This window comes from Lates calcarifer, linkage group LG9 (assembly GCF_001640805.2).
Source record: "Lates calcarifer isolate ASB-BC8 linkage group LG9, TLL_Latcal_v3, whole genome shotgun sequence".
NCBI lineage: Eukaryota > Metazoa > Chordata > Actinopteri > Centropomidae > Lates > Lates calcarifer.
In genome coordinates this window covers 1,717,066-1,730,056 of record NC_066841.1, presented here as the reverse complement: position 1 = coordinate 1,730,056, position 12,991 = coordinate 1,717,066, and the positions used below count along the sequence as shown (strand labels likewise).

Genomic DNA, 12,991 nt, shown 5'->3' with positions numbered 1-12,991 from the left:
CAAACCCCCAACCTCCTTTGTCTCCTTTCCTACCTTCCTCCCCCTCACTCCTTCTCACCTATCTTAAATTGCCAGTTCTTCTCCTCCCTCTTTTCCTCCCTCTTTTCCTCCCTCCATACCGAGAGACACTCCCGACTTCCTCTCCTTGAGCCTCCAAAAAGTCTCTAAACCTACCTGGAGTTTAATTTCAGACCATTTAAAGAACAAAAATCATCCTTTTTTTATTTTCCTTCTCCTCACCCCCCTCCCTCCTCCTTCTCTCCTCCATCCCTCCCCCTTTTCTCCCTTTCTTTTCCCTCAGTTTTCTTTCCTTTTCCTCACCCTCTCATCTCATCTGTATTTCTTCTCCTCAATGGTCCTTCTTTTCACCTCCTCCTTCCTTCCCTCTCTCCTTCCTCCTGCTATCCTTTTTCTCTCATTTCTCCCATTTCCCCCCCTTCTTCCTTTCTTCCATCTCTCCTCTCCTTTTCCTCCTCTCTTCCTCTCCTCTTTCTCCTCCTCCTCTCCTATCATCTCACCTGTCATCCTCCTCTCCTCTTCCCTTCCTTTTCTCTCTCCCTATTTTAACATCCTCCCTCTTTCCTTCCCTCCTCGTTTCCTCTTTTCCATCACCTTCCTCAATCACTTCTTCCTCTAACTCTATCCTTCTCCTCTTTTCTCTTTTCCTCCCATGTCTCACCTCCTCTTTTCCTTCCCTTTCCCCCTTGTTCTCATTCCTTACTTCCAGTCTTTCCTCTCTGATATCAGCAGCAGGGCACATGGACTCATAAGGCCACGGTTGGTTTTAAAATAGCAAAAAGCCTAAAGCACACACAGACACACACAAAAACACACACAGGCCGAATGTTAACAGCCTATTATGGAAGTCAGCTAAACTGCTGGCACAGTAATCGACCTGAATTCCCATGATCCTTCAGTTATTAAATAGCTGTCTGACATTTTGTTCAAGCTGGTTAAAATTAGTCATCGTTACGTTCATGCTAATAAAGTTTAACCGAACTCTGAGCTCTGGGATTTTAAACCATCAGCTGTTTGTTTGGTCACATGATCACACGGTCTGAGTACCTGTCTGCAGCCAGAGCGCAGCGTCCAGGTTCAGAGATGAAGACGCCAAACAGCCTGACGTCACCTGGAGGGAAGTCCTGAAACACACAGACGGAGTTCTGTTAAGACCAGAAGATAATCAGTCACATACTACTACTTACTACAGCAGCACACAGGGAAAAATAGAGAAAAGGCAACAAGAAGCAAACAATAAATACTAATAAATACAAAACAAGAGACAAACAAGACTATTTAGAAAAAATTATGAACGACATAAACAGGAATATAAACACAGTAACGGGTTTTACATGACGTTATCCTGTTATAACAAGATAAACACAATTTTTTTAAACAAGAAAAGTTTCTCGTTATAACTGGATAAGTTTGTATGTCGTACTAAAGTGAAAACATCTTCTTGTAACACTGCATGTTTTCACTGTAAATGGCATGTAGTGAAAATCATTATATTACCTCCAGACACACAACACAACCTCACTGATACGAATGCATCAATTAAATTCCATGTGATCGACAAAATTCCTCGACAATCGATAACTTATTAATCGGCCCATTCCTAATTTTGAAGATGAGGGGTTATAAAGATCCAGACCTGCTCTATATGGAAAGTGACCTGTGAATCGATGCTATATAAACAAAACTGACTTGACTTGGCTCGGGCCTAGAGCTTTTTTTGGGACTTTCTGAATATATATATAAGGTTACTTAACTCCTATTAAACACTGAATATTCCTGTTTCTGTCTCTCTGACCAGATTAAAAAAATAAATCCAGACTGTGGCATCAGCAATCACATGTCTGACCACAGACCTTATCACACACATTCAGGCCTGTAGGCTGCTGATTAGACACTGAACCGAGCTCTAAACTCTTTCACCTCACAGACTACACCACAGTGGTCCTCGCTGGTGTGTTCAAGGACACACACGTCAACAACTTACTCGTTACGTTGTGCAAAAACACCACTTTCCACACCACTAATCTAAGAATTCACTGACACCACCCTGCAGTGAAATCTATTGTTTAAAGTAGAGGACACAGTGTCCTGTAATGATGTTTATGTGACACAGGCTGCTCTGATCACCGAAGGAGATAAACAACAAATTCATCCTTTACTGCATGCCTTTAAGAAGTCTGTAGATGTGTGTATGTCATATGTAAATGTGTGTGTTTGTTGGTGTGTTATCTTTGCCATCGTCCACATCGGACAGCGCCCAGCCACCGTCTCCGGCTCTCTGGCACCTCACAGGAAACTCTGAGGATTCTGGGAATTTCCTGTGTGAATGTCCCTCAAGCGGCAAAATGTTGTCAAATAAATGCAGTTAGCGCCACGAGGATCAGGACTGTCCCTTTGATATTTTATCACTGTGCAGACATCGTGATACATCTTTAAATTTCGATGGGACAAGACAGTCAGAATTAGCTGGGAACTGGATCACTAATCACTAGAGATATGCAGTCTTCTCCACAGTGTTGGATGTGATTTATTTAGTTATTTTCTCACACTGCCGTCATTCTGATGTTCATTTTGTTTCCAGTGTTAAACGTCTCCTGGGGGAATCAAGAGCAGCATGATTTGTTGTCATGAGGCTGCGTCAGAGAACTATTTCCATAAAGTTGTTTCTTGAGGCTTAGCAGGGCAGCGGCTGTTTGTTTTCCAAGGTTCAAAACAAAGTGAATGACGTCCGCCTGTTGCACCTCCAGCGTGAGAGCCTGGTTGTGGTCTTGATTCTTGTAACTTCCAGGCCTAATTTTGTCATTTAAATACAGGGATAAGGGTGCATATTTTCAGACAGCCCCCTCGTGTTCTTGTTCACATGAAAAGTGCCACAAATGCGTCACCTCGGCACAGCTGGCTAATCACGGTGTGAAGTAGGTGTGAGTGTTGGATCATTGGTTTTGGAAAGTTACAGAAATGTTTTAAGGGTTTATCAGACATCAAAGCAGGGGTTTATAATTCTGTTCTCTGGAAGGTCATCACAGGGGCCATTATTTTATCTTCTGTTGCAACAAGCTTGAGATAAAATACTTTTTCCTGTAACCGTAGGTTGTAATAATCATAAATAAAGCCTGAGTTTTTGAAGGAGTGCAGTGTTACCTGGTTCAGAGTCTCCACAGTGGGGGAGGAGCGGGAGCGGTAGTGCTGAGGAGTCATTTGCCTCTCCTCAGATCGCTCCAGGAGATCCTCAGCAGAGGCCGACTTCGAGGAGCTCAGAGCTGACCCGGCTCTCTGCAGAGCCCCGTTGAGCTGCTTGGACAACCCCAGGCTGAGCTGAGGTTCTGCGGCCTGGTGCTGGTGGCCCAGCCCTGGGTCTCTGCTCGAAGACTGGCTCTGTCTGCTGAGACCTGCTTCAGGGGCGAGATCCTGGAGGATGTGGGTCTGGGGCTCAGTAGAGGAGCCAGGAGAAGCACTGGGAATATAAACGAGGAAACAGTTAATTATCAAAATGTTATAATGATGTAATAATTCAACGTTAGCTGCAGCAGGTGTCTGGTTTTGGCTACCTGTGTGGCAGCTGCGCTGGAGGCCTTGGAGTCGTCACCCTGCCCGGGTAGAAGAGGTTGGACTGGTGGTTTCGCAGGTCGGATCCATGAGGAAGGGTGGAGCAGAGACGCCTCTCCTCTGGGCCGGAGTCCTGGAGGGAGAGCAAGCTGGAGGCGGAGGAGAGGCTGAAGGTATCTGAGTAACAGGCGGAGGCTGGAGAGAAGGAAAAAAAAGGACAAAGAAGAAAGCAATGATTTTATTAATCCATAAAATCATCACCCCTCGCTTACTGTCACTCCCCAACTCCACCTACCCATATGGTTGCTGTTGTCAGGTTGTAGATAAGCGCTGCGAGGCCTCGGTCCCCTCTGTCCTCCCTTGTCTCTTATGACGCCTCTCTTCCTCTCCATGTACTCGGCCAGAGCATCTTGTTGAAGCTGTCGTAGCTCAGGCCTTGACGTGGCGTTTTGAGGAGCCCCGCCTCCGACACGACTCGCCGCAAGTTCAAACATCTTACGCCGGTCGGCCACGCTGGTCTCTGACAGACATCGAGGACATTCCTATTAGGCTCAATTATTTTGTGAGCAACAGTGCAGGTGTTTGTGTGCTGCCCATAAATTTCATAAAAGGCCTCAGTTCCCCTGAGGGTTGAGTGTTCTTTGCCCCAGATTTGGTCCCAAAACCACAACAAAACTTTTTTTTGATACCTTACGTTGAAGAAAGGAAGGTTTTTTCAACAAAACCAAGTCTTTGTTTAGTAAAATAAGCCTATTGTACGGTGGCCCAGAGAGCTCAATGTACTGTAGCTTAACAAAACACATGCAAATTAAGAGAACATCTCCATTATTTTGATAGGAAGGGGATACAAACAGTGATGAACCTGGCTGCGACAGGCAAATAACAAACAAAAGGCTGAGATTAGGTTAACAGCAGGTATCTGCAATAATACCATGCACAATGTTAAAATAAACCAAAATTAGGATTTAAATCAGACATTTTCTGATCAAAGAATAAATATGCAACACTAAAAATAGCATCTGGCATTTGACGTTAGCTCTGGAACTTGGTCTTTGATACTTGGTGTAACATTTTGGTCAGTTCTTGAGAATTATTTAGGTTCAGCTTTATTGAATGAAAAGCTAAAGGTAAAGCTGAGTGAGAAACAGGCTGCTACAGTAATTTCTGGACACAAATTGACTGTCAACCAGAAACAGCTCCTCCTGTGTTTTGCTAAATGCAGAGAGATTTGTTGCAAATGTCTTGTCAGGGCTAGTAGCTTTTTTGACATTTGCATTTATATAAACTGGATGTAAATGTAAAGTTTTATATAAGTAATAGTAATAAGTAATAGTATGACATGAAACAATAAACATCTAATGCTTTTCTTAGTGTTTTCTTATTTACCTCCTCCACGCCTGAAGAGGGCAGCAGTCTCATTGTCCGAAAGCCCAACCTCGTTCATGTTCTCTGGCTCTGAGTATGAGCGCTTCTTCTGGTCCGCCGTCAGACGCTTGCGGCCACAGATCCGAGCAGGAGGTCCAACCGGTGGGACACTGGGGAGAGCTGGGGGACTCGGGCCTCGGACCTCAGGGCTAACGATGTGTCGCTCCTTCGGGGTGTGAGGGGAGGTGATTGATGGTGGCGACTGTGGCGTGATGATGATGCCCTGTGGTTTGGGCATCGTTTTGGGACCTTTTTTCTCCAGGGAGTGGTACTTGGCAGGGACGGGTGGAGGCTGATGGCTGCCGGAGGAGGACGCAGGAGGAGGAGCTGCAGGAGAGCTGACTGAGGAGCTGAGGTCTCTCCGTCTGAAGGAGGTGGACCGCAGGACCTTAGACTGGGCGTCTTTCAAAGAGTCCCTGTAAGATCTGATTAGAGACAATTTTCCAATGTCAGGATGAATGTGAGACACTCAGGACACCGACCTGAAAGTACGTTATGGTCTAACTCTGACCAACTCAAGGACTCTGACCCAAGGAAGGATTCTGATTTTGGGAAGGACTTTGACCTGTTGAAGGACTTTGACCTCGGGAAGTACCCTGGCCTTCTCAAGGACTCGGACATGGGGAAGGACTCTGACCTGCTGAAGGACTCTGACCTGGGAAGGTACTCTGACCCTCTCAAGAACTTTGACCTGGGGAAGGATTCTGACCAGCTGGAAGATTCTAACCAGCTCAACAACTTAGGGTAGGACTTTTTGGAGGACTCTAAACTGCTAAAGGACTCGGACCTGGGGAAGGATCTGTTGAAGAACATTGACTGGAGGAAGGATTCTGACCTATTGAAGGACTTTCACCTGAGGAAGGACTCAGACCTTCTCAAGGACTTTGACTGAGGGAGCTGGAAGACTCTAACCAGCTGAACAACTTAGGGTATTACTTTTTGGAGGACTCTAAACTGCTAATGGCCTCTGACCTGTTGAAGGACGTGTCCTGCATGGAGCCCAGTATTTCCTGGATGTCCTGCCTCCGGGGGAAGTCTTTGCTGCTGTCACCCTCCCTGGATTGGTCCAGCTGGTAGCTGCTGCGACTCCTCTGGAGAGCTGAATTTGGATCTGCTGGGGTCCTGAACATAACATAGAAAAATAAATGTCTTTTGATGGACAGTTTTGACTATGGCCAAAAGTGGATACAAATTCAAAGTGACCATAGATTTGTAAGAGTTATCTGCAGCCTTTCTACCTGTATTTCATGTGGTCGCTGCTACCTCCTCTGTAGCTCATGGTTCTGTGGGCTTTGGTCCCATTGGTGCTTCTCTCCAACATGTTTCTCAGGTCATCTGCTCCACAGGGAGCACTCCGGCCTTTCTCTGTTGTCTGATTCTATACCAGAAAACATGAAACAGCGAAGCAGTGTCTCAGCCAAGAAGGAGCAACATTTCCAAATTCATGAAGTCAGTTTTGGATGAAGGAATTATTTGACAGGTCAAAAAAAAAGACGTTTGGTTGGACTTACCCGAAGATGGGTGGCTTTATTGTTCGTGCTGTGACTACGCTGCTTTCCACCACGTTCCCGGCGCTCAAAACGACTGACTTTTTCCAAGACGGAGAGGCTGCGTGAAGGCCCCTGGCTGCCATCAGCAGAGCTACTGTTGCCGTGGCCAGTGGCGGAGAAGACACTGTCAGGGCTGGCGCACCGCTGGACTTCGGCAAGGGCGATCTCCAGACGGGTCAGAGGGTGTTCTCTGTCTTTGTCTCTGTGGTCCCAGTGCTGGTACTGCAGAGCTGCTGAGTCACTGAGGTGGCGGGGGGACGTCTGGGAGGCGGGTGGGGCCTGAGGCTGAGGGTGAGCAGGTGAGTGGGTAGGGGGTGCCTGTCCTTGGGCGGGCCTAGAGAATGCCACGGAGTCTGAATGAATGTTGGTGTGGTCCACTGATCTGAAGGGAGAGAGGGAGGGGAAAAGAAGGTATCATCACTGACATCAAGTGACATCTCCTGATATATTCTGTCCAACCATTGGCTGAACCACCTTGACCTGCTTTACTAAACCATTAGGTCAGGTGAAGTCAAACGTATTAGTATAATACACCATCTCAAAGGTCTTTAGAGGCTCAAAAACAGCCCCAAACTCATTCAGAAGAAAAGCACCACTACCACTTGTTTTTGAGGGCAGATGATAAATCTACAGCTGGGAGCCTCATAAACCTGAACAGCCCACAAACTACTTTTAGTAGACCTCTTGCACTCCTTTTATCCCACCATACCTGCTCCTATCTCCCCTGGGCTGGACAGGTGTGTAGAGGTCCCTCCACTCATGTGAGGACTGAGGCCTGGATCCAGGGGCCGACTGGACGTGGGGAACATGGAAATCTTGGTTCTGTTCCTGGAACACTTGGCCATGGGATCCCTGCCTTTTGTGAGCATGGAAGCTCTGACTGTGAGGTTCCTGGTGGTTTTGGGGTCTCTGGGCCACCGTCTGACCCTCTGTTCGCCCTCCAGACGTTTTCAGGTGGGGTTTGTATTGTCCAGGATGAGACTCTTCCTGTTGAGGCCTGATAAAATTAAAAGACTGAGTTTTAAAAGCCAATATGAACAATTTTCCAGTTGGTAGTGAGTGACTGAAGTATTGAAATATCAGTATAAAAGATGCAAAATTAAGTCATCACCTGTCTGCCTCGTGTGTTTGAGTCCTGAGCTGTGAGGAACCAGAAGTTGAATAAGAGGATTGTGGGTACGATGAAGAAGAAATGTTATTTTGGTGTCCGTTTTCTGTAGCCGATATCCTTCCATCCTTCTGCCCCTCCATCACTCCTTCATCCCTCCCTCCGATTCCCTGCAGACCCTGGTGCTGCTGTCGGCTGTTCTCCTTGGCGAGGGCAGGGTAGACCGTGGAGGAGCCTGGCCCGGTGTTGGAGCTGGGCATCTGAGCGTAGTGGGGTTCAGGCTGGGGGACAGGGTAAACGCCCGTAGGGAGAATGAGCCGACCGGATTGAGGGGTGGGGCCCGCAGGTCCGGAGGAGGGTTCCGGAGGTGAAGTGGGCTGTGGAAAGCCTCCGCCCTGCCGAGGTTTCGTGGTTGGGCTGCTCTCTGGACTCTTCTCTATCACTGTGTGGAGCTGACCCTCTATGCCGTATGAACCTTTACCTGCAAGCACCATTTGTAAGAGTAATGCTAAGGTTAATGATAAAATAGCCTGAGCAAGCCACTAGAGAATAAGGGGTTAATTGGATCCTACTCTGTTTTTAAAATGAGTAAATTCATGGATAAAAAATTAATACATACCTGGACCTGAAGCCACAGGGCCACTGGAGTGATGCCAGGAACCTTTCTGCAGAGACCTGAGTAAAATACATTTGAACAGATAAAATTACTATACCGGTCTGTTTTGTTTTAGACTTTAACGTAGTGTAGCGTATTTTATCTTATTGTATTGTTATTGTTTTTGTTGTTGTATACATTACTCACCGAAGAGATCGTGCGTGCTCTAGACTGGACCAGGAGTTTGGTCTCTCGTGGTTCCTGATGGCTGCGTAGCTGTCGCTGCGCCTCGGTGGAGCTGGCGCCCCCTTCAGGCTTTCGTAGGAGCTGCGGCTGGCAGCCTGGCCCCATATCGGACCCACGCTGTGTCTGTTAGAAGCTGGCACGCCGCCACCACTGCTGCCGCTGCTGCTGCTGCTCCCGCTGCTGCTGCCACGGTAACAGACTCCGCCCAATGAACCTGGAACCAATAGTGGAAAAGAAAAACGGTGAGGTCATCACATCACAATTACAACATCTGAGAACTCATGAAACAGAAACTTTACCTTGCAGATCTCTGCTCAGCCCCGGCCTCGCTCCTCCGCCTCCTCTGGAGTCAGAGTTGCGTAGCAGCGCAGCGGAGGTGGAGCTTAACTCGTGCTCTTGAGACATCCCCTGCTGGGCGTCGTAAACCGTCCGGATGTAGCGTATGTCGGCCTGCTGCATCTCGCCGCTTCCCCCTCCTCTCTGAGGGACGGTCTCCAGTGAGTAGGAGCGCTCGGGGCTGAAGGAGGGGGTGGAGGCAAGGTACTCTGGGATACTGGAGCTGGTGGAGAAGGAGGAGTAGGCAGAGTCTCGTTTGCTGTGGAGGTGGTCGATGCTGTTGGAGGACCTGGGAGACGACGAGGAGAGTGATTCACTGATTAGATCATTTTAAGAGATCACACAGACAGACTGTGTCCTTTAAGAGCAACAGTTTTAGTTAACTGAACTGATGTTTCAGTGGTGTCAACTGTCACTGCTGTGAAGGTAAGGTGAAAAGGCACGTTGAGATATTTATAGCTTTGGAGGACACACCAAGTTTCACTATCGAATGCCTAGTCATGCTGTATTATGGCCCTCTCAAAGGAATCACACAAAAGGACAACACACATTCACTTATAATCCTTCTATTGTATCTCCTCTGACAGGGAAACAATGTTCAGGTCTGACTGTGCAGTCGAGCTGTAGATTTAGGACAGCCTAAAAACTGGCATCTGACTTCTGAGCTTCAACACTGCTGCTAAAACCACAGTCTCTCCTTTCTGTTTCTACAGCTCCTCAACATGTAAATCAGAGAGTATCTGCTGAGGTGCGTTTGTTTTGCGTGTACCTGGCGGAGGACAGCTGGTGGCAGGAGGAGTAGGCGGGGTGGGGTCCACCGTGGTGGTGGTGGTGCTGGGGTCCAGAGTGAAGCTGGGATGACTGGGGATGGTCCAGGCTCTCCATGCTGCCCCTGGAGCTGTACTGGTCCGGACTCTTCCTCAGGTAGCTGCCGCCGGAGTCGAAGCCGCCGGAGAGGTCCGGTGGTCGAGGCGCTGAGAGACAGAGGCAGAGGAGAAGTTAAATATTTATCAAGGAGAGTCAGAAAATAAAGCATCGCACACATTTTAGCTTTACTTTGAGCTTAAAGGTAATAACACTACCCACAATGCTAGCATGCTGATGTTTAGCAGGTCAAAGTTTAGCATGTTAGCACGCTAAGAACGGCTGTGACTGATGGGAATTTCATAAGTTATTATGAGGTAACTAAAGTGATAACATTTGATCTTTCACATGGAAAGAGGCACAGTGTGGGTGAGCAGGGAGTTTTAAAATAAAAATACCAAAACGAAGAGTGTTTTCTCTTAGATAGATATAAATATAAAGATATTAGGGAATTAATTTTTATGGTGTATTGAAGATTGTTCCAGGAGGTTGGAGCATTACAAAACTAAACTTTAGCCAAAGTGTTAGCATGAATATATATGGAGGGAGTGATGGTCTGAGTATTGTTGTTTTGTTTATTTATTTATTTTAAAACAGGGATAGAGCAGAATAAATACATTGCACCAGATTTAGCACGATGCTAACTTCCATCTGTTGTCATGTTGGCATGTATACAACGCACAAATTCCACATTACACTGATAAATACACCTGAAGAGATATTATCAGACTTTGATGACAACATTTTTAAGATTAGCTTTACTAGATTAAAACCTCCTTACCAACTTAAAATGCTGATTTTTCTGCATATGTCCTGACTGTTGGTTGTAAAGTTGGTGATTTGCGGCTGAGTCTGCCGTTACCTCACTCCAGATAATTGACTGGAATGTAAATGTGTGTGTTTGCGTCTGTGTCGACGTCACAGTTTGACCCACCAAGTCCTTCAACCAAACACAATGCAATTACTGCCATGGAAAAGAGGACAGTCTCCATCTGTCTCCGCCTGAGTTTCTCTCTCTCCTCTTTTTTTTTTGTTTCAAACTTTTGTCTCAGTCTGACTTTCTGTCTCTGTTTGTTAAATTCACTTCAACTGAAGCAGAGTTACGACAAACTTTTCATTCAGTTCCCTGCTTTGCTAACAGGACACGGCAGTCGGGTGCGTGGGCGGGTGGGTGGTGGGTCTGTTGCCATGGGAGACCCAGAGGTGAGGGGGAGGGGCATCAGGAATGCCCTTCTCTGCAGGCGTCGATGTCAAACACACACACACACACACGGTCACGTCAGAGGCTTTTATTCGCCCGTCACTGCTGTTCAGAAGAATCAGTGATGTAACTTCCTCCGATGACCGACAACAGCTTCACTTCACACAAAACACAACACGAAGAGCAGCTCGTCACAAACACACTCGTTGGCGTCACTGGAAACCACTTTAGTGTCAACGAGCAGGAAACACTACAGCATTAATAAACTGTTTACGGTTATGTTTAAGTGCTCGGTCATGGTTAGGGAACATCTGTGGTTTAACGCAGAAAAAGTTCACAGTGACTTCAATTCTTAACTCAGCCTCACCCCATATACATCCACTTATATTATACATCAACTTTCAACGCAGCAGAGAACGTTAGAAGTCTATCGGTGACTCTGACTGGTCTGAGACGACAGATCTGAGTCCTAAAACCCTTCACACTACAAGACAGAACGGCTCCAACATCAGTAACAACACGACACCCAGCAGAGAAAAAGAAAGAGAAGGGTGAGAAAGGTAGATTTATCTTGCTAACATTAAGATAGATACGTTTTTATTGTATGTTGGACCACTCAGGTGCAACCATCACATATTGAAATCATTATGAATAAAGAATAAAAGACCTGAGGTCACCGACTCGAGGTGAGCTGATTATTTGACACTCAATCAAAACACACTGTGCAGACGGTCGAAGGTCACGTCATTTAACAGACTGATATTGATCCATCTCTGCACCTCTGTCAGCTAAACTGATCCCCCCACTGTTACACAAACAAACAGTTTATGTTGTTATGTAAAACCACAGCTGTCCATTAATTCCTTAGGAAAACACTCTATAAATTCTTCACAGATTGTTTTCTGTCATCTGCATAAATTACATTACTCACAGTTCTCATTAAAGACAGTAAAACTAAAGTAAAAACAGAGTTAAACCCGTGTGATTTTAACCCAGCAGCTCACAGAAGGCCAGTGTCTGTGAGACAAGAGATAAGATGAGAAACGTTATATGTCTGTTGACATGAACATGACCTTTGATCCGCTGAGCGGCGGCACCACTTTAAACTTTAAATATATTATGTCTGAAGGTGGAATCAGATAAAAAGTCGTGTTGTTATCAACATTAAAAGAGTTTATTTCTCTGCACATCACCACAGACGCCGCTATAATCCAATTACACTTTCAAATTTTGGAAGTTTAACAAGTTTTTTCAGTTTCCTTAGAATACTGCCCGTCCTCCCCCAGCTGTAATACACCATCATATAATAGAGATCATTGTGTTTCTTATCTTTTATTACATCTATTACGCACTGTTCTCCTCTTATCTCAGTCTAAATGTGTTCACTGAATCTACAAGGAAGAAGTAAGGTTGGATAAGGTTTACGGCTTAACAACTACATTTCCTGTTTGAGTACTTATTGTGCAATGACTTTGAAATGGGAGTTTTCTAAAGACTTTTCTCTTCTGTTTAGTAGCGGCATGCTGGGTATTTACCTGGCGTGGTAGCTGTGGTGCCAGGTGCTGCTCATCGTGTCCATCTCATCCTGCTGCAGCTCCGGCTGACTTTCGCCGAGCTTCGTCGAATGCCACGAGTGAGGACGAGACGCCGACTCACTGCGTCTGTTGGTCGACAGCACAAATTCAGAATCAGTGCATGAACAACAACGACGAATGTTCTGCTCAGATTTTCATTCACAGAGACATTAGATGTCTCAAAACTGCTGCAGGGAAGCAACCACCAAACTGAGTTCTTTATCAGAGCTGGAACCAGAAAACTGATTATTTCAACATTAAATATGATCCCAGTGTGTCCTCCCATGGTAACACAACACACACTTTCACACACACAGCTGCACAGCCTCAGTCCACAGAGATGTGACTCACCTTCTTCCTATCTCTGCCTCTCCCCTCATTTCAAATCCAAAAAATATTTTCGACTCCAAGAAAACTGAATATTACCCAAAAAAGTGTGAAACCTTTTCACAGATGCAGCAAGAATTTTTGTATTCAGCCACATTTAGGTGAAAATATATGTTTATATGTTTGGTTTGGAGCATACAG

The 12,991-nt window shown here is 46.0% G+C and overlaps 1 protein-coding gene across 1 annotated transcript in view; it reads right to left on the bottom strand.

The window, feature by feature from the left end:
- shroom3 (shroom family member 3) overlaps positions 1-12,991 on the bottom strand; it is a 47,370-nt gene that overhangs the window by 7,989 nt on the left and 26,390 nt on the right. Inside the window, 16 exon segments of the mRNA XM_018696779.2 lie at positions 1,066-1,142; positions 3,160-3,472; positions 3,567-3,759; positions 3,860-4,084; positions 4,951-5,414; positions 5,962-6,111; positions 6,228-6,367; positions 6,501-6,921; positions 7,249-7,536; positions 7,651-8,128; positions 8,267-8,322; positions 8,450-8,702; positions 8,788-9,113; positions 9,594-9,784; positions 9,786-9,798; positions 12,425-12,550. Coding sequence (XP_018552295.1) covers positions 1,066-1,142; positions 3,160-3,472; positions 3,567-3,759; positions 3,860-4,084; positions 4,951-5,414; positions 5,962-6,111; positions 6,228-6,367; positions 6,501-6,921; positions 7,249-7,536; positions 7,651-8,128; positions 8,267-8,322; positions 8,450-8,702; positions 8,788-9,113; positions 9,594-9,784; positions 9,786-9,798; positions 12,425-12,550 — 3,714 coding nt within the window.